The sequence below is a fragment of the Saccopteryx bilineata genome, chromosome 3, assembly GCF_036850765.1.
Source record: "Saccopteryx bilineata isolate mSacBil1 chromosome 3, mSacBil1_pri_phased_curated, whole genome shotgun sequence".
Taxonomy (NCBI): domain Eukaryota; kingdom Metazoa; phylum Chordata; class Mammalia; order Chiroptera; family Emballonuridae; genus Saccopteryx; species Saccopteryx bilineata.
The window spans coordinates 94,191,788-94,213,781 of NC_089492.1; the positions used below are offsets into that span (position 1 = coordinate 94,191,788).

The 21,994-nt window shown below is 36.7% G+C and overlaps 1 protein-coding gene across 4 annotated transcripts in view; it reads right to left on the reverse strand.

Annotated features, from left to right (window-relative positions):
* Nucleotides 1-21,994, reverse strand: part of HEATR5B (HEAT repeat containing 5B) — a 97,189-nt gene that overhangs the window by 49,166 nt on the left and 26,029 nt on the right. For all 4 annotated transcript variants that reach the window (XM_066266904.1, XM_066266903.1, XM_066266902.1 and 1 more), the window contains exons 10-20: nt 21,030-21,280; nt 19,208-19,319; nt 17,912-18,064; nt 16,382-16,481; nt 15,763-15,872; nt 10,996-11,159; nt 9,783-9,958; nt 6,974-7,079; nt 4,859-5,049; nt 3,191-3,350; nt 15-204 (exon numbers count right to left, since the gene is read on the reverse strand). In XM_066266904.1, coding sequence (XP_066123001.1) covers nt 15-204; nt 3,191-3,350; nt 4,859-5,049; nt 6,974-7,079; nt 9,783-9,958; nt 10,996-11,159; nt 15,763-15,872; nt 16,382-16,481; nt 17,912-18,064; nt 19,208-19,319; nt 21,030-21,280 — 1,713 coding nt within the window. The remainder of the gene's footprint in view (nt 1-14; nt 205-3,190; nt 3,351-4,858; nt 5,050-6,973; nt 7,080-9,782; nt 9,959-10,995; nt 11,160-15,762; nt 15,873-16,381; nt 16,482-17,911; nt 18,065-19,207; nt 19,320-21,029; nt 21,281-21,994) is intronic.

A 21,994-nucleotide genomic window follows, 5' to 3' on the forward strand; every position in this document is an offset into this window, starting at 1 on the left:
TAAGATGAACTTACCTTGTAGTTCAGGGCCAACAGTAGTGATTATAGCCCCCAAGCATCTACCCAAACACTGATGAACTTCCGTATGGGAGGGTGGAACTGTCAACAGCAAGGTAAGAACTAGAGACAATGTAGGTTCCACATACCCACGATACATTGGGCCACTCGAATCCACTATCAAAGCCAGTGAATGCAGAGACCAAGTCTGGAATAAAATAAAATTTTATTTCAGTTGTAAAAAATAGAGTATACTAAATTCATTTTTAAGTTAAATTTTAGTAAATACTATCACCTTAGTTTTTAATTAATTATCTAGAAATACTAATAACAATATTCCTTAAGATATAAAAGGTAGCACGTAAGTTACCAACAGCTAATAACCAAAGCAACTGATAACAAATGCTACGTTTAAAACTTCTCTGCAGTGTGGCTTTGAGTGTCAGAAAAAAAATTTTAATGATGAAAAAAATTTTAATGATGAACTATTTTTCTTCTACAATGTGTATATATTTTACACTTTTTTTGTGACAGAGACAGAGAGAGGGACAGATAGAGACAGACAGACAAGAAGGGAGAGAGATGAAAAGCATCAGTTCTTCGTTGCAGCACCTTAGTTGTTCATTGATTGCTTTCTCATATGTGCCTTGACGGGGGGGGGGGGGGGGGGGCGCTAGAGCAGACCAAGTAACCCCTTGCTCAAGCCAGCGACCTTGGGCTTAAGCTGGTGAGCCTTGCTCAAACCAGATGAGCCTGCACTCAAGCTGGGCAACCTCAGGGTTTGGAACCTGGGTCCTCTGCATCCCAGTCTGACGCGCTATTCACTGTGCCATGCCTGGTCAGGAGTATTTTATACTTCTAAAAGACCATGACCTATGTAATAAATGCTTGATTAAGTGATGCTTATGGACAGTATCTTTATTATCTGTATTGCTGGCATTTTGTTAAGAAACTTGCCTGAAATAAAACAGTGATCATGGCAATGTTCTGTCTTCAGATATATGTCTGGAACCATTACAGGTACACAAGAGTTCTTCAAGTGCACGGAGCCAGTTCATGCCCCTATTTATGTTTCTAAGTACAAAGTAATCTAATCGCCTAATGATATTTCCAAAACTAACCCCAGGGCAATATACTATTATCAGCACAAGCCTGAAAAAATACAAGGTCCTTAAAACTGCCCAAACATAGCTGTGAACTTATCTTTTATTTCTACTGTCAGCAGTGCTAAAGGAGAGCTGGACCGCTTGACCTGTGGTGGTGCAGTGGATAGAGAGTCAGCCTGGGACACCGAGGAACCAGGTTCAAAACCCTGAGGTGGCTGGCTTGAGCGCAGGCTCACCAGTTTGAGCATGGAATCACAGACATAACCCCATGGTGACTGGCTTGAGCCCAAAGGTCACTGGCTTGAAGCCCAAGGTCACGGGCTTGAGCCCAGAGTCCCTAGCTTGAGCAACGGGTCACAGGCTAGGCTGGAGTCCCCCGGTCAAGGCACAAAGTAATCAATGAACAACTACAGTGCCACAGCTATGAGTTGATGCTTCTCATCTCTCGCCCTTTCTATCTGTCTCTCTCTCTCTCTCTCTTTCTCTTTTGGTAAGAAAAAAAGAAAAAGATCATACTAACTAAAATAAAAAGAATACTCTAGAAATATTTTTAAAAATCCACCCAAATTTATATTAAAAATTTATTAGAAAATTGGAAAAAAAGAAAGAATAGTTACTGCTAAAATCAAGCTACTATTATCCTCTGATGTATTAGAAGACAGAAATACTGAAACATTTATGAATAACAAAGGAAAGAACAGTGTGCCAGGAATAGTATAACCAACTAAAACATAATCCAAGTATGAAAACAACAGAAGCTACCTTTTAGTTATACAAGGATTCCAAAAGCAAACCGTTCAAGACCCTTCCTAAAATAATTATTGCTAGAGGGAGTGTTCCTAAGAACAAAGATCTCAAGATAAGAGTTAAGGATACAAAAAAGAAAATATCAAATAGTAAGTCTACAATAATTATAAACACATGTAACAATAATGCAATTGTAAAGTATGGTTTTTGAGTTAGGATTCTCAACACAGAAGAAACAGTAGGGGAAACTTAAGAATAACTACTACTACTAAAAAAAAAAAGAATAACTACTGTACTATTCTGTGAAGATATAAATTGAAATATTACCTTTGGGGGAATGTAACTGATCCAAATTATAGTAAAATGTCCTGTCATAAAAAACCATGTAGGGAGGTCACTTAGAGGAGTTTGGTATTGACAAATTAAAGCAAAAGAGGGGGTAAGAAAATGTGAAGATCAAGAAGAAAGAAAAGTAGTAGCTATTTTTTGACACACACACAAAAAAGCAGTAACGTCTTGGATAAAATAATTTCATAATTGTTTTTTTCTCCCAAACTAGTATAAAAAGACATAAAAAAAAAAAAGCAGTGGAGCACCTCTTGAGGAACAAGATTACTTGATTTTTATTTTAATGCTTTTAGGAACTCTGTGCTTTATATAGAGGAAAGCTTTACGAAGAAGTCAGACAAACTAAACTTGTTTACTAGAAGCCTTTTTATTTAATCCTGAAGGAACTCATTCAACAAACTAATGGCAAGTAGTAATGGAAATTAAACTTGTGAGTCCCAATATGAGGTTGGGGAGTTACATGCTATTGCATTCACAGATTAGTATTTTTGCATGCTTCAATGTGAAGTGGTAAATAAAGAATGTAGTGCATTTTTACATACAGGAAGCTCTTGACTCTCAATGTGGTTATTTCTATTTGTATTTAAGGAGAAACAAACAAAAAAATTCAGAGTACACCTGAAAATTCAATCAGTGACCCTGGATTAGAAGATGGGAGAGAAAGAGGTTGGTCAATAATAAAAACTGATAAATCTAACAAAGGTAAAAAAATGCAAAAACAAGGAAATAAGCAAAGGATAATAAATAAAAGAAAATATGCTTCAAGGAATATACATGAAATGGGTTAAATTCCGAGAATAAGACAAATTTAAGATTAGTTTAAAAAACAAAAACCTTGTTATATAATACTAAAAATAAACCATAAAACAAAATGACAAAGACCCTCACACATTTTTTCCTACCAACCTAGCAGAATCATTACAATTTTGTATAGCAAATAATTTTCCTAAAAATATTATTTAAACATTTCATAATAAAAAATTAATATTACACCTGGACTTCAGAGGATGTCCCATCTTGTGCTAGGGCCAATAAAATGCTGACACTGGTCTTCAGATGTTGTCCTGATCCGATACCACCAACATAACGATGCAAACAGCCCAAAGCCAATGAATGCCCAGTTCTGGATACAACATCTCGAGCTGATTTCAACCTGGAAAAAATAAGTATTCTTAAGAGATTTCTTTTTTATTTCCCTATGGCAATAACAAGCTCATAAGCCACATGATAAAAGGGAGTTATTCGGGAAATCACAAAGATTACAATCATGATTACTTCTTTCACCACTCCCAAACAAGAGTTATTCAATTTAAAATGGTTGGCTTAGCCTGACCAGGCAGTGATGCAGTGGACAGAGCATCGGACTGGGACGCAGAGGACCCAGATTAGAAATCCCGAGGTCACTGGCTTGAGTGCAGGCTCACCAACTTGAGCATGGGACTATAGACATGACCCGTTGGTCAATGGCTTGAGCCTAAAGGTTGCTGGCTTGAAGCCCAAGGTTGCTGGGTTGAGCCCAAAGTCACTCAGTCTGCTGTAGCCCTGTGGTCAAGGCACATATGAGAAAGCAATCAATGAACAACTAAAGAGCCACAACTAAGAATTGATGTTTCTCATCTCTCTCCATTCCTGTCTGTCTGTCCCTATCTCTGTCTCTATCATTAAATAAATATGTAAATAAATAAATAAATAAAAATGGTTGGCTTGTGTATTGTGAAGAAGGGGGTCTGGTTTCATTAAAGTGGTACATTTCACTGAAAAGAAAATGTAAAGAGGTACCACAAAATCTCAGAACTACTGCCTCCCCCATCTCCCTCTCTGGTTAATGATTAGGATGTGTTTGATATAATTAGTACTCAAAATGCAGTAATAGTTAAAAATGTTTAATTTATCTAACTCAAGTATTGGTTCTTGACCACTCTTGATTTCAACTTCTCTACTTAACAATCAAACTGCATGTTACCATCTTAATCATACTTATTTGGAATCAAATCACTTTTTAATTAATTTTTTTTAATTTATTCATTTTTAGAGAGGAGAGAGACAGAGAGAAAGAAGGGAGGAGGAGCTGGAAGCATCAACTCCCGTATGTGCCTTGACCAGGCAAGCCCAGGGTTTCGAATCGGCGACCTCAGCATTTCCAGGTCGACGCTTTAGCCACTGTGCCACCACAGGTCAGGCCTTTAATTAATATTAAAGGAAATCCTTAACACCGAATGTTAACTTTATCCTCTGTATCAGGGATGATTGAAGAGATGATACATTTAGCAGCAGTTAGAAAAATAATGACTTATTTTAAAAAGTGAATAATTAACAGAAAGAATAATGGAGGGGGGTTGAGATAAAAGGATTTTAGAGCAGAGTACATATAACTGAGAGAAGCCTTATTAACAATCTTCTTGATTCCCTTATGTAATATTCAAAAGCAGAAACTAAAGCCCTCATCACACTGAAAGTACATACCATATTACAACTTAGCCAGATTCTAGAGTTTAATCAATTGTTGAAATAAAAATTCAGACCATTATGAAAAAAAGCACAAAATATTGTCACATGCTATACCATTTGGAAAACACACAGTCCAGTTAATTAATACTGATTACTAAAAAGACATCTTTGCCTATATGAAAAACTGACTTGTTTGTAAAGAGACCCACTTACTTGTCAAAGCTATATTGGGCCATTCTAGCAATAAAAGATGCTTCTCCAACCACCTGAGCCATTCTTCCAAGAGCTTCCCCTGCTGCACATCGTAAGATGGGATTTGGGTTGTCAAGAGCGCCCATAACCAGTGTCAAAGCGGATTTACGTACTTCTTCAGGTCCTAAAGTACTTTTGTTTTCAGCCAGGCCCTACAGTTATTATTTTTTAAAAGGCAAGTCATAATTCACATTAAATAACAGAAAAAAAATGTGCCACAATCTTTGTAAATATACATATATCTTAATATACATATTACTTTCTTAAGTCATCTTTTACAGGCATATACTATGACTAGAATCATTTCCTGTTAAATTGATGACAATTACTTTCCTAAACATGATTCAGAACATAATACATAACATAGTAATAGTTCAATTGACCCTAAAACCAACAATCTCTAGGAATGTCTCTATCCAAAGACTAATAATTAAAAATTGTTCTTATATATAAAGAACACTGTATTATTAAGTCAGCTGTTATTCAACTGACTGAAATTTATCATCATAACTTTATGGATGGCTTGAGAAGTATGAAACTTTGATTCATTCATATAAAAATTCCAGAGAAGATAATTATGTCACAAAGAATATATCCAATATATACCTACAGGTTAAAATGAGATAAAAATAATCAGTAACTGAATGTTGATATAATTTGTTCATCATTCTAACTGTTAATACCTCTGCTCTAGGCCCTGGCCGGTTGGCTCAGCGGTAGAGCGTCGGCCTGGCGTGTGGGGGACCCGGGTTCGATTCCCAGCCAGGGCACATAGGAGAAGCGCCCATTTGCTTCTCCACCCCACCCCCTCCTTCCTCTCTGTCTCTCTCTTCCCCTCCCGCAGCCAAGGCTCCATTGGAGCAAAGATGGCCCAGGCGCTGGGGATGGCTCCTTGGCCTCTGCCCCAGGCACTAGAGTGGCTCTAGTCGCGGCAGAGCGAAGCCCCGGAGGGGCAGAGCATCGCCCCCTGGTGGGCAGAGCGTCGCTCCTGGTGGGCGTGCCGGGTAGATCCTGGTCGGGCACATGCGGGAGTCTGTTTGACTGTCTCTCCCCGTTTCCAGCTTCAGAAAAATACAAAAAAAAAAAAAAAATGAATACCTCTGCTCTAGCTATACCTACTGTCCTGGAACTTCATTTACTCATTTGAGATAAAAACCCCAAGTACCGGTGCTTGAGGAAAACGTTCACTACAGCAGATGCATTAGTACGCATACCTATAAGAAAAGTACACTGTACAGCAATTTTACAGTTGATTCACTAGCTTTCCAACCACTGAGGAAGACCATGACCACCTCACTTCCTTTTTTAAAAAAATTCTGATGTTGGTATTGGTCAGTGGTTCCTAAATAAGTAATATATATACTAATAGTTATGTAAAAGCTACAAACCTACATTTCTATCAATGCCTATATACCCCTTCCCTGATGTTTACAAAACATGATTTAATTCATGCCTATTTAAATACTTGAACTTGTTGCCATTTTACTTTAAAACAGTACACCTTACAATAAATTTAGGGCTGAATAATATAAAGTTTTCAAATACATCATGAGAAGCTGCAGGCTGCATAGTAGCACATGAACTCTGAGAGAGGCAAAATAGTTATTATTTCACTTTATACGTGTAGGAACTGAGATTCAAAAAATGTTGAAAAACCTGCACAAGATTTAAACCAAGTGAGTAGCAAAACCAGAACACAATCTCTAAACGCAGAATTCTTTCAACTGTATAATATGGCCTCTCTTGATTTATGGTCAAAACCACAAATCAAATTTAAGCTTTATCTCATTAACCTTCTATAGAATATCAGATTTCATTAGTCAGACATTTTTGAAAATTCTGAAAGAACTACTGGCGTTTGTAAAACATCTGTGGGCTCAAATCGAAAGATTATTACTAAAATATAAAATATTTAATTACAATGAGCTGAATAAAATTTCTAGTAATTTAAACATAAAAACACAGGTATCCAATGATATACATTTAAACACCATAATAGTCTAGATATGCCTGCCTTGTTAAGGAATTAATTAAAATCTTAGTTCAAAATATTTCATATGTTTTAAAAGTAAATACCTTTAAGGCACTAAGAACAGCAGTAAAAATATTAAGCTGCACAGCCTGTTGGCGGACACCTTTGGCTTGTTTAACACATTCAGCAAAGTGATCTAACATCTGCAGTCTATAAAAGTAGAATGAAGATCCCGTTAACAAAACTTTTAATTCAAATATGGCTCAAAAATTAGAGGTAAGAAGAGTAGGAGCTAATTGTTCAACAAATAATGCCTCAAGTTATTTCATTTCTAGCTCATTCCCCCAGCTGGTCCAAACCAGATGTTCTCCTCCTGAATTAATCTATGGACACGTGGTTGTCAACTAGAACAAGAAAAGAGATAGAATATTATGTTTCGATTAGGAAAATAAGGTCATAATTTCAGTGGCCTTTATCATTAACACCAGCATCCAACAACGTTTCTGGCATATAGAAAGTGCTCAAGGTTTTCTTGAATAGAATAACAATCATTAATTATACATCTGTGTGGAAGACTTTTAAGTTGGAAATAAAAGATTGTGGCAATAATCTTTTAAAAAAACATTCTCAAATAGAAGAAAACAGTACCTCATATCCTATCCTTGAAAATTCATAGGAAGCTTTTTTAAAAGATGTACTTTGGTCAATTTTTTTTTAATGTAAAAAATTAGAAGTAAATTGATTTTTTTATTATTTAAAATTTTTTAAATGAGACAGTTAACAAAAATAAGTCTCAGTCATTAGAGAGTCTTCTGATAAAAGAGAATGAGATCACTTCAGATTCTTCTAAAAAGAAATGGGTTTGGGCAAAGACATTCAGGGAAGTTGGATTTAGTTCTAAAGTAACTATGACCTAAAGTAGGAAATCAAAATTGCCCTAAGGTCACTAGAAAGATTTAAGATTAATTTACTACAGGACATGGGTCTCAGGTCATTGCTTCCAGGACATAGATTAAGAAGACACACAGGGTATCCAACATTATTGTTAAGCATCAAATGCATAACTTTTTTAAAAAGCTTATTAAAAACTTTTTCTTACAAAATACTCATTTAATATAATTTGAAAGCTATTAACAAAAAGTCATTACCCAGAAATAATCAGTTACCCTTGGGTACATTCATTTTCTTCTAAGTCTTTTTCTTATGTATACACACATGTACTTGTATGCACATGTACATTTGTATGTATTTCACAATACCAAACTGAGATTACTTCTTGCCCTTTATTTTTTAAATATTGCATAATGAGCATATTCTGATATCAAAATATCATCTCTGTAAAAAAGTATTTCATGGCCTTGGCCAGTTGGCTTAGTGGTAGAGCATCAGCCCTGCGTGTGGGAGTCCCAGGTTCGATTCCCAGTCAGGGCACACAGGAGAAGCGCCCACCTGCTTCTCCACCTCTCTCCCTCTCCTTCCTCTCTGTCTCTCTCTTCCCCTCCCGCAGCCAAGGCTCCACTGGAGCAAAGTTGGCCTGGGCACTGAGGATGGCTCCATGGCCTCTGCCTCAGGCGCTACAATGCTTCTGGTTGCAACGCCCCAGATGGGCAGAGCATCGGCCCCTAGGGGGCATGCCAGGTGGATCTCGGTCAGGCACTTGCAGGAGTCTGTCTTTCTGCTTCCTCACTTCTCACTTCAAAAAAAAAAAAAAAAGGTATTTCAGCCTGTAAACCTGCCATAATGTATTCCTCATTCCTCCACCACTGATATTTGTTACTTACTGTAATTTAATAGAATTTATTTATGTACATATCTCCTTGTTCAACAAAGGTGATTGACTAAAATTAAGATATTCCTGGGTTCTAATTATTGCTCTTATAGCTAGCTGCATTACTTTGGGCAAATCATAAAGTCTTAGACCTGGATTTCCTTAGATTTACAACAGGAACCTTAAAGCAGATAGTTCATAGGATTTCTTCACATTTAATGTTCTTTTTTTTTAATTGGTATCTTTTTTATTATTATTATTATTTATGTATTCATTTTAGAGAGAAGAGAGACAGAGAGAGAGAAGGGGGGAGGAGCAGGAAGCATCAACTCCCATATGTGCCTTGACCAGGCAAGCCCAGGGCCTTGAACCGGTGACCTCAGCATTCCAGGTCGACGCCTGATCCACCGTGCCACCACAGGTCAGGCACATTTAATGTTCTTTAACATTTATATGACAACCAAATGTTCTTTAAGATATCTGTGTAAAATGATATTTCATATTTAAAAATTTCTACTGAAATGAAAAAGCAATTAACCAAGTAACGTACACATTTAAAAATATAACATTTGTGTAATCGTTTACATATTATGTTTTTAAGGCATATTTTATAAAATAAGTTATCTGTGAAAACCTTGCATTAATTCATTTTCCATCTTCTTTTTGGAAAAATGACCATATATATATATTTTTAAATGCCTAATAAACTTAGGGATAGGATCTGTGGATGTAGCTTAAAGCTAACCAAAAAGGTCCTATAGAAAAAGAATCAGTTACTTTAGTCTCCTAAGTCCTTAGACTTGGATCATCTGACTGACAAATGTAATTGGGGAGCAGTTCTTCAGTAACAAGAACAAGACTTATCAAATTGATGTCCCTAATTAAAGAACGCTATAGTCAAAGCCTACTTATAAAATGGCAAACAAACTTGTATTATAACAGATACCAGATACTAGTCCACAGGGCCAAATCTTTAAAAAAGTTTCAAATTATGTAGAATTTTTTGCATGAAAATTTTTTATCATGTATGTGACCTTCTTTTATTAAATGTATAAAGCTTATTGTTCAAGTAGTAATATACCTTATTGTAGAGCTAATTGGGGTGGGAAAATCTACCATGTGGATATTATTTATATTTAACTAACCGGTGTTTATAAGAAACATGAGGAAACACTACACCAAAAAGAGCCACGGAAGCATCAATGACAGAAACTCCAAGAGGGAGGGGACCAGGCACAGCTTCCCCAGCAGGTATCCGTAAGTAAATGGAAGACGGGTCATGCTCCAGAGCCCCACTCCCAGACGCACTGTTTGGCTGCAGCTGCAAAACAACAACAGAAAGATCATACAAAATCTACTTTAGGAAATTCACTTACTAAAAATTGGGCGTGAAGAATAGAACAGGTGAGGAAGGAGAAAACAAATAAACAAAAAAACCCCAGAACGACTGAATCTAAAAAATTTTAGACAGATAAAAATGTAATTTGGCCATTAAAAAAAGCCAACAATAACACCTTTTGTAATTTTAAGAAAATGATTGTCCATTCTAAAACAGTATTATGTTAGCCATCTTTAAATGTGTAAGCAAAGTAATATCAGAAAAAACTTAAACCCACCAATATTTCTTTAGAAGAGGCTTTAGTAACTCTTTTTTAAAAGTACATAAGAGGTAACATATTCAGTGGCCAAAAGGTTCTAAATGCTCAACATACTAACTCCCATTCCTCTCCAAAAAGCCAGCTGAAAGTGGTATTTGCCACAGACACCACTGGGTATCTAAATACAAAGAATACTGAATAAAGAGAATTAGCCAGATTCTAACTATTGCTGTTTACCTGTTTTCACTATTTATCCATCAGCAGGAAGCCATCTTTATTTATTTATTTTTTAAATTTCTTTTACAGAGAGAGAGAGTCAGAGAGAGGGATAGATAGGGACAGGCAGGAACGAAGAGAGATGAGAAGCATCAATCATCAGTTTTTTGTTGCAATACCTTAGTTGTTCATTGATTGCTTTCTCATTATGTGCCTTGACCGCGGGCCTTCGGCAGACCAAGTGACCCCTTGCTCAAGCCAGCGACCTTGGGTCCAAGCTGGTGAGTTTTGCTCAAACCAGATGAGCCCGCACTCAAGCTGGCGACCTCGGGGTCTCGAACCTGGGTCCTACGCATCCCAGTCCGATGCTCTATCCACTGTGCAACCGCCTGGTCAGGCAGGAAGCCATCTTTAAAAGTCTAAGAAAGCTCAATGAAAGTTAAACCTTGGTTTACCACATTTCCTTTTTAAAAAATAATATGTAATAGTATCATGGTTTTCAATTAAGCAAGTATTTCAGTTCCCTGCATGGTTTATTTACTACCTGGTCTTCAATTGACTTATGATCAGTTTCTTGAAGCCAGGAGCCAAGAAGAACACTGTCATCATAATGACAGAGGGACCTGAGAAGGGAAGTGGTTGTATTGGCTGAATTGTCTGTCAAAGTGAATTCTGCCACCAGTTCTCTAAGAAGTGCGTTGAAAGATCCTAAAAAACAGAACTTCAGATCAGATTAAGAAGAATAATTTTTATGTAAATTACAATGTGTCCACAAAGAGCAGCAACAAGTTCAACAGAAATAAAATAATTGAGTTATTTCCTATGAAAATGTATATTAAATATTTCATTGCTGTTTAATATATAATAAGGGCACTTCATTTTTTACTGTTGTATTGTGCCTTTTAACCCAATTATTTAAAAAAACCAAAAACCTGAAATAAAATAAAAATTATTTGTTTTAAATATATTAAATAGGACATGATTATCATTTTATTAATTACCCAATGATATACAAACACTGAACCAGAGCATATCAAAATTCTTGGGCATGGTTGATCTGGAAACAAATCAATGACTTATTTTAACATTAACATTTATATAATATTTATATTTAATTTCTGCAAAGTTCATTACTCTTCTACCTCCAGGTTTCTAAATTATTGGCTATATTTAATGCATATAAAGCAGTTTAGACAATACAACCTTCCTAAACTGAGTCATGAAGAAGCAGAAAGCCTAAACAGACCAATCAGCAGGGAGGAAATAGAAAAAACTATTAAAAACCTCCCCAAAAATAAAAGTCCAGGCCCAGACGGTTATACTAGTGAATTCTATCAAACATTCAAAGAAGACTTGGTTCCTATTCTACTCAAAGTCTTCCAAAAAATTGAAGAAGAAGCAATACTTCCAAACACATTTTATGAGGCCAACATAACCCTCATACCAAAACCTGGCAAGGATGGCACAAAGAAAGAAAACTACACACAAATATCTCTAATGAATACAGATGCTAAAATACTAAACAAAATACTGGCAAACTGAATACAACAACATATTAAAAAAATAATACATTATGATCAAGTGGGATTCATCCCAGAATCTCAAGGATGGTTCAACATACGTAAAACGGTTAACGTAATACACCATATCAACAAAACAAAGAACAAAAACCACATGATCTTATCAATAGACGCAGAAAAGGCTTTCGATAAAATACAACACAATTTTATGTTTAAGACTCTCAACAAAATGGGTATAGAAGGAAAATATCTCAACATGATAAAGGCCATATATGATAAACCATCAGCCAACATCATATTAAATGGCGTAAAACTGAGGACTTTCCACCTTAAATCAGGAACAAGACAGGGTTGTCCACTCTCTCCACTCTTATTTAACGTGGTGCTAGAAGTTCTGGCCAGAGCAATCAGACAAGACAAAGAAATAAAAGGCATCCATATCGGAAAAGAAGAAGTAAAGGTATCACTTTTTGCTGATGATATGATCCTATACATCAAAAACCCAAAGGACTCCACAAAAAGATTACTAGAAACAATAAGCCAATACAGTAAGGTCGCAGGATACAAAATTAACATACAAAAGTCCATAGCCTTTCTATATGCCAACAATGAAATATTAGAAAACGAACTCAAAAAAATAATCCCCTTCACGATTGCAACAAAAAAAAATAAAATACCTAGGAATAAACATAACAAAGAATGTAAAGGACTTATATAAAGAAAACTACAAGGCATTGCTAAGAGAAATAGAAAAAGACACAATGAGATGGAAAAATATTCCTTGTTCTTGGATAGGAAGAATAAATATAATTAAATATATTTAAATATTTTTAATTTTTTTTAAATTTATATTTAAATTTAAATTTTTTTTAAAATAAAAATTTAAAATAAAATAAATTTAAAATAAAATAAAAAATAAAATATTTTTTAAAATAAAATTTAAAATAAAAAATTTAAATTTTTTTTAAAATTATATTTTAAAATAAATTTAAAATATAATTAAAATGGCCGTATTACCCAAAGTAATATATAAATTTAATGCAATTCCCATCAAAATTCCTATGCCATTTTTTAAAGAAATGGAACAAAAAATCATCAGATTTATATGGAACTATAAAAAACCCCGAATAGCCAAAGCAATCCTAAGGAAAAAGAATGAAGCTGAGGGCATAACAATACCTGACTTCAAACTATATTATAGGGCCACAATAATCAAAATTGCATGGTATTGGCAGAAAAATAGACACTCAGACCAATGGAACAGAATAGAAAGCCCAGAAATAAAACCACATATATATGGTCAAATAATCTTTGATAAAGGGGCCAACAACACAAAGTGGAGAAAAGAAAGCCTCTTCAACAAATGGTGTTGGGAAAACTGGAAGGCCACATGCAAAAGAATGAAACTCGACTACAGCCTGTCCCCGTATACTAAAATTAATTCAAAATGGATCAAAGACCTAAATATAAGATCTGAAACAATAAAGTACATAGAAGAAGACATAGGTACTAAACTCATGGACCTGGGTTTTAAAGAACATTTTATGAACTTGACTCCAATGGCAAGAGAAGTGAAGGCAAAGATAAATGAATGGGACTACATCAGAATAAAAAGTTTTTGCTCAGCAAGAGAAACTGACAACAAAATAAACAGACAGTCAACTAAATGGGAACTGAAATTTTCAAACAACAGCTCAGATAAGGGCCTAATATCCAAAATTTACAAAGAACTCATAAAACTCAACAACAAACAAACAATCCAATAAAAAAATGGGAAGAGGACATGAACAGACACTTCTCCCAGGAAGAAATACAAATGGCCAACAGATATATGAAAAGATGCTCAGCTTCATTAGTTATTAGAGAAATGCAAATCAAAACTGCAATGAGATACCACCTCACCCCTGTTAGATTAGCTATTATCAACAAGACGGGTAATAGCAAATGTTGGAGAGGCTGTGGAGAAAAAGGAACCCTCATACACTGTCGGTGGGAATGTAAAGTAGTACAACCGTTATGGAGGAAAGTATGGTAGTTCCTCAAAAAACTGCAAATAGAACTACCTTATGACCCAGCAATCCCTCTACTGGGTATATACCCCCAAAACCTCAGAATCATTGATACGTAAAGACACATGTAGCCCCATATTCATTGCAGCACTGTTCACAGTGGCCAAGACATGGAAACAACCAAAAAGCCCTTCAATAGAAGACTGGATAAAGAAGATGTGGCACATATACACTATGGAATACTACTCAGCCATAAGAAATGGTGACATCAGATCATTTACAGCAAAATGGTGGGATCTTGATAACATTATACGGAGTGAAATAAGTAAATCAGAAAAAAACAAGAACTACATGATTCCATACATTGGTGGAACATAAAAACGAGACTAAGAGACATGGACAAGAGAGCGGTGGTTACCAGGGGTGGGGGGAGGGAGGACGCAGGAGGGAAGGAGGGAGAGAGTTGGGAGGGGGAGGGGCACAGAGAAAACTAGATAGAGGGTGATGGAGGACAATCTGACTCTGGGTGAGGGGTATGCAACATAACTTAATGACAAGATAACCTAGACATGTTTTCTTTGAATATATGTACCCTGAATTATTAATGTCATCCCATTAATATTAATAAAAATTAAAAAAAAATAAATAAAGCAGTTTAGGATAGTTATTAAAAGCACAGACTTTAAAGATGAACCAGCTGGATTTAAATCTAATCTCTCACTTACTAGCTTTCAGACTTGGACAAGTTCCATTATCTATCTGTACCCAATTCTTCACTTATTAAATACAGATCATCACCTCATAAGGTCAGAGTCAAAGATGTTAATACATATAAAGGGTTTAGAAAGGGGCCAGATCCTTGCCAGACAGCTCAGTTGATTAGACTGATTTTCAACCTTTATTTCTCACGCACTCATAAACTAATTACTAAAGAAAAAAGGGGGCCCTGGCCAGTTGGCTCAGTGGTAGAGCATCGGCCTGGCGTGCAGAAGTCCCGGGTTCGATTCCCAGCAAAGGGAATACAGGAGAAGCGCCCATCTGCTTCTCCACCCCTCCCCCTCTCCTTCCTCTCTGTCTCTCTCTTCCCCTACCGCAGCAGAGGCTCCATTGGAGCAAAGATGGCCCGGGCGCTGGGGATGGCTCCTTGGCCTCTGCCCCAGGTGCTAGAGTGGCTCTGGTCGCAAAAGAGCGACGCCCCAGAGGGGCAGAGCATCGCCCCCTGGTGGGCAGAGCATCACCCCCTGGTGTGCAGAGCGTCGCCCCCTGGTGGGCGTGCCGGGTGGATCCCAGTCCCGCACATGCGGGAGTCTGTCTGAATGTCTCTCCCCGTTTCCGGCTTCAGAAAAATACAAAAAAAAAGAAAAAGAAAAGGGGCCCTGACCTCTTCTTCTTTAGTAACTAATTTATTTGTGCCATGAGATGAAAATGGTTGTATTTAGTTAGGGGCACTGACCTTAGTAATTAGTGTGTGTTTGTGCCATGAAAAAAAAGGTTGAAAATATGCAAAGGTTGCTAGTTTGATCCCCGATCAGGGCATAAATAGAAAGAGATCGATACTTCCCTCTTTCTCTCTCATATCAGTAAATAAAATTTTTTTTAAAGAAAAAAAAGAAAGGGGCCTGGAACACAGTAAGTGCTATGTTCACAGCACAGGAAAGGAAAATGGCTGCCTCCCCTTTCAGAGTGAGTCAGTTGGAGAGCCGCGGTGAAAGCTCTGTAATAGTGTTGAGAACTGGAAAGGCACATTGAAACACTTCTATCAGTATCGTAAATTTTATTTACCTTCATAAGTTTTTGGAGGTAATAAAGCCAAGATATCGTAAAGTCTTAAACGGACCATTGCGGCACTGGCTTTCAGGTGAGCTCCATGAGCTTTAATTACAGATGGAATGCTAAAATACCAAAAACACAGTTAGTTATCACCTGCTTAGGATAAGTATTACTTATAACCATTTTTTTCAGCGATGTATCAATGTAATGACAAATTGACAATACTTCGTTAAGTATTATAATTTCATTTTAATTCACTTTGTGACCTTTACTAGTAACAGAAACACTATAAAGTACAATTTTATTTCAATACATATCATTACTGCATTTTTTAATTTATTTTTTTTCTTTTTATTGAATTTATTGGGGTAACACTGGTTAACAAAAATATACAGGTTTCAGGTGCAAAATTCTACAACACATCTCTGTACACCATATTGTGTGTTCACCACCCCAAGCCAAGTCTCTATGTTACCATTTAACTCTCCCATACCCTCTCTCACTTAAAAAAAAGTCACTTGATAAAAATAAAATTTTATATGTTTCCTATATGATACTAGAGGGAAATACAAACTATAACCATTTATCAATATATAAAATTTGATAGTGTTTGTCCTAATTGCTTACTTACTGTGACATCATAGTCATGGCACATTCAATAGGGGTCATCAATTTTCTAATCACATCTTCCGTTAGGAGTTCAGGACAGTGGGCAACAAAACTTCTCATTGCTAGATAAAAATTGTAAAAGGACAAATTTAGAGCAGTCTTTGTGAGGATGAATAAATTATAAAAGGGATCTACAATTCTTATTATAAAATATAAGGTTCTAAAACCAGGACAAATCGAAAGAAGAACCAATTGCAACTGTAGAGAGAGTCATTAGGAAAGGCTAGAAGAAGGGTGGGCAGCCGAAATGGAGGGAGGAAAGCTGTCTGTTAGGGAGACTTCCATGAGTAGGAATTTAGAGATCTATCACACTACATGAACCTAGATGACTACAAAGCAAGCAGTCTCAAGACAGAACCAAGAGCAGACACAATGGCCCAGTGAAAAGGAATACTTTTATTGTCTCTTTAGCAATAGAGCTAAGACTAAAACAGCTCTTAGATGTGCAGGAACAAAACTGCCACCTTGCCCTGCCACTCTTATGGTTACAATTGACTCTCACGGTTCAAAAAGAAGCACTGTTGACCCTAAGATAAAGCAAGAAAGAACAGGGTCACCCAGTGAAATTATAGTTCCCAAGTGAAATAAAACTTGAGCCATTCCTGTAAGTTTCTGACTCCTGAACAAAAAATAACTTTATTCATAATTTTTGTAATGCCGATGTCTGAAAAATGTATCAACATTTGTAGATTTGACAATGACGGGAGGAAATGTCTGTCTGTGCATTATAGAAAGATGAAGTGCAAATTCAATAAACCTGGTAATCCTGAGTTTCTTTTTCCTTTAAATACCCACTGGGTTTTTTACATGGTGATCCAATGCTCCCCTGACAGGTGGAAGAAGACAAAACTGGGAAGAGGCCTGCGTTTTAGCTCCTAACTCACCCTCCTTCTCAGTCTGTTTCATTTTTATTACATAATTAACAAACTGGTGTAGATGATAAAGTTTCTTTCTAAATCTACAATTAAAAGGTCTACAAACTTTTAATCTATATTCAGCTTATACATAAGTTTATATTATAAACTCATCACTATTTTTAAAAATTTGAGGCCCTGGCCGGTTGTCTCAGTAGTAGAGTGTCGGCCTGGCATGTGGAAGTCCCAGGTTTGATTCCTGGATTCCTGTTCAGGGTACACAGGAGAAGTGACCATCTGCTTCTCCAGCCTTCCCTTTTCTATCTCCCACACCCCCTAGTCATAGCTCATTTGAGCAAGTTGACCCTGGGCACTGAGGATGGCACCATGGCCTCACCTCAGGTGCTAAAATAGCTTGGTTGCTGAGCAACAGAGCAACGGCCCCAGATGGGCAGAGCATCGCCCCTAGTGGACTTGCCAGGTGGATCCTGGTCAGGGTGCATGTGGGAATCTGTCATTCTGCCTCCTTGCCTCTCACTTAATAAATAAATATATATATATTTGAAGTAGTTATTTTCCTTCACAAAAATTTTAGTAATAAAATAATATTCCAAAAGTGCATCCCTTTCAGTTATTACCACATAAAGCTCCAGCACGGCCTTCCAATGTAACCTGCCAGGTAAAGGAATCGCCTCGGGCCTTCTCAGCCTCCAACTCCTTCAAAGAACGAGGGAAAACATTTCGCCACAGTAACAACATCTTTGGCAGATGGTAGCGAACGACAGATGGTCCTAACCAAGAAAAGGGGAATGTAAAACCATAAAACCATACATATATACATGTATACATACATTACAATAGAAAATTTTTAAAAAGAGCCCCACACAAGCTTTAACAATAGCTAACATTTCACTCTATCTTTACCTCTAATATTAACATTTTCAAAATGTTTCTTATTCGGAAGATAAAATGTATATCTATTAAAGCATAAAAACATCACCTAATAAGTGCCAATATTTTTAGCATGTAAACATAAAACAAATCCATGAAAAGTAGTCTAAAACAAATCACCCAAATATACTCAGAATGGTGAATTACTATCAGTGAAAAAATATATCTGGAACACATTTTATGTCTTTTCTATAAATATATGTACATAAACATATATACGCACTCTTACACATATACATATTTGATATATAAATTCCTCTTCGGTGGGGGGGCAATTTATATGGTTTAGTTCCATAGAGGAGCGATATATTTAGAACTAGGAACCTATATCACTTAATATACTTAACATAAATTTCTAGAAAAGAGTTACCACCTTTTATTTTCTTTAGAAAACTAGGTCAAAGCATAATTCAAAAAGGCAGATGTTTAAAGTGGGAAGTCTGTACACACACAAACTGTAAACATATTTTTTACAGAAGTTAAACATGTGAACTTAAAGGTGGACATACCTCATCACAATAACATGTCTTTCTGTTCTATGTACAATGCTATACTTTCCCTACCTCTCAGATTTATCACAGCTCTTCAGAAAGTAAAGCACATAAGAATACCTGCAAGAAAGTATCACCAACAATACCATTTAAATGTGACTAAATTATGTCACTGCCCTTTCCTTTGGGGAAGAAATGTGCCCACCATACTCTTACCTCTTTTGAGTAATAGTAAGCTAATCACTTAGACCTTGGCTATCCTTCTGATGACAAAGGCAAAACTTTGTTACCAATTTTCTCATTAAATGCTCTCAAGCAGAAATTGTGAAAAAAGAGAAATGCATGCCCAACTGATAGGAAAAACATCTTTACCATTCTATAATCTCATTCAAGGTCTAGAATGTGAAGTTTAATACATTTAAATTACATTTTCTTTATTGTCTACCAACAGTAATAGAATAAGACAAAAATCCTACTCTAATATAATTATACCTAAAGTCATAAGTGCTCCAAGTAAAAGCCATCCAGCTTGGGTGCGCTGTAAAGACAGCCTGCTATTTTGGGCAGCAGTTCGTAAAAGATCTTCAGCAATACTAACTACCATCTGCAAAAAAAAAGTGGAAAAAATCAAAATAGAAAATACATAGCTAATATACTTTATTAAAACACAAGTTGTCCTTTTCTGTAGTTGCTGTTAACATGCTTTTAAAGAGCTAAGACCCAGAGCAGCAGTGGTTAAGAGTGAGCTCTAGGGCCAGACTGCCTGTGTTCTTATCCCAGCTTTGTTGTTTCCCGTTTTCTGACCTGGGACAAGCTAACCTCCGTGCCTCAGGTCGCTCACTGAAAAAACAGGGATAAGAGAAGTATCTACTTCACTCTTCCAGGGATGAAATAAGTAAATGTAGCAAAGTGCTCAGAACAGTGTTGGTCCATGTAGCTCTGTAACAAACACGATTATTATTGGCACTATTATCCTATATTCATTTGTTGAAGTCCTATTATGCAACTGCTGCTAAGCTAATATTACGGTGTTCATAGTCTTAGAGAAGACACAGAAAAAATGGGAAGCAACAAGCAGTACATGAATAAATGACAAATAGTAGTAGAGAGGTGCTGGTGCTCAGAAAGGCTATCAAAGACTGTACAGTTTCTTTTTAAAATTTTTCTTTATTGATTTTAGAGGGAAAAGGGAGAGAGAGAGAGAAAAGCATTGGATTGTTGTTGCATTTATTTACGCATTTATTGCTTGATTCTTGTATGTGCCTGACCAGGGATTAAATCCACAACCTTAGTGTATCGGATGCCCCTCTAATCAGTTCAACTACCCAGCCAGGTCCAAGACTGAATAGTTTTGAAGAGATTTCATGAAAGTGATGGAACTTGAATTGGTGAACAAACAAGAAGGGAATGAGATTCTATTGTACGAGATTAGCATGAGGAAAGGCATGGGGGCTGAAGAAAGCAGGACAACTGGTTTGACTTTAGAGCAGTGAGAAATTAGAATGAACGAGTAGAATGAATGTAAATTATGAAGGTACCAGCTTACCAGACAAAGGCAATTATATTTTATTCTGTTGAGTACCAGGTAGCTCCTAAGGGTCTCTGAATAAATGTGAAATATGACAGTTGTATGGAAGGGACAGGAGAAAAGATTTCAAGGACAATCAGAGAGGAGACAAGTGTATGACACAGGGAGCTAGAAGCCCAGATACAGTGGCAGCTATGGAATTCACAGGAATGAATGAACATGGGCCTAATGACCCAGAAAAAAAAAGAAGTTAAAATCTAGCCCTAATCTGCCTATGTAAAGTATCAAATAATATTTATAGATTTATTCAATATTCTGAGAAGAAAACCATGATGGTAGTAGGAGTGCAGTAGAAAGAAAATGAAAGAAAAGTAACTGATTCATAAAAACTTCAACTTTAATTATTATCAAAATGCTAAATATGGGCAATAGCTTATTCTCCTGACATTTTTAATATATACATAGCAGTGTGAATTTTTATTTCTAAAAGCTGATAGAAAAGCTCTGATTTCTAAATAACAGTAATTAGGATTTTTTCCCCTCTGAAATCAATTATAAAGTGATACTATGCCTAAACAAAATCTATTTATTATTCTTATGTCAGAATTAAATACCAAATTTTAATTAGGGTCTGTCAACTCCACATTATCAGAACACTTTCATATTACCATAGTAAAAGTGGTGTCTGTCTTCTGATCACCAAGTTCAACTTTAAAAACAGAAGGTGTATCAGTAAAGACTAAAGCACTAATGATAACATTTGCAATTTTAGGATCTCTGTCCTACCTTTCCCTTGGCATGAGGAATGCCCAATGGACACTGATGAACTCCACCTAACAAGGCAGCCATTGCAAAACTGTATCCACTAACAGCTTCCGGTGAAGTTTTCAAGTTGTTGAGTCGTTCTGCACACCTGTCTAGGAATGGTGTCAGCTGGAAAGGTAACGCCACAGCCACGCAGCGCAGACACCACGCAGCAGCAAGCCGCGCAGCCATACTCGGATGAAGCAGCACAGAAGTCACAGTCTCCAAAAGTCCTAAAAAAGTAATACTCAAAATATTACTCTGTGATGCCTGACCTGTGGTAGCGCAGTGGCTAGTGCATCCACCTGGAATGCTGAGGCTGTTGTTTTGAAACCCCAGGCTTGCCCTGTCAAGGCACATATGAGAAGCAATACTTCTTGCTTCCCTCCTACTCTCTCTCTCCTGTCTCTGTAAATTCAAGAAATAAAATCTTAAAAAAAATAAAATTACATTTTAATGAGGCCAAACAATTTCATGAACTAAAAGACTATGTACAACACAATCAGTCAAATCGTGATCATTATGCCCTGGCCAGATAGCTTGGTTGGTTAGATCATCCCAAAGCACAGAGGTCGCCAATTTGCCAGTTCGATCTCCGGTTGGGACGCTTACAGGAACAAATAGGATTCTTATCTCTGTCTCTCTCTCTGTCTCTCTCTCTCTCTCCCGTCTTCTCTCATTAAAATCAGTAAATAAATGTTTAAAAAAGTAAAAAATAGGCCCTAGCCAGTTGGCTCAGCGGTAGAGTGTCAGCCCAGCATGTGGAAGTCCCAGGTTCGATTCCCAGCCAGGGCACACAGGAGAAGCACCCATCTGCTTCTCCACCCCTCCCCCTCTCTTTCCTCTCTCTCTCTCCCCCTCCCGCAGCCAAAACTCCATTGGAGCAAAGTTGGCCCGGGTGCTAAAATAAAATCAAGTCATGATAATTATGGTTTCACAAAGATACT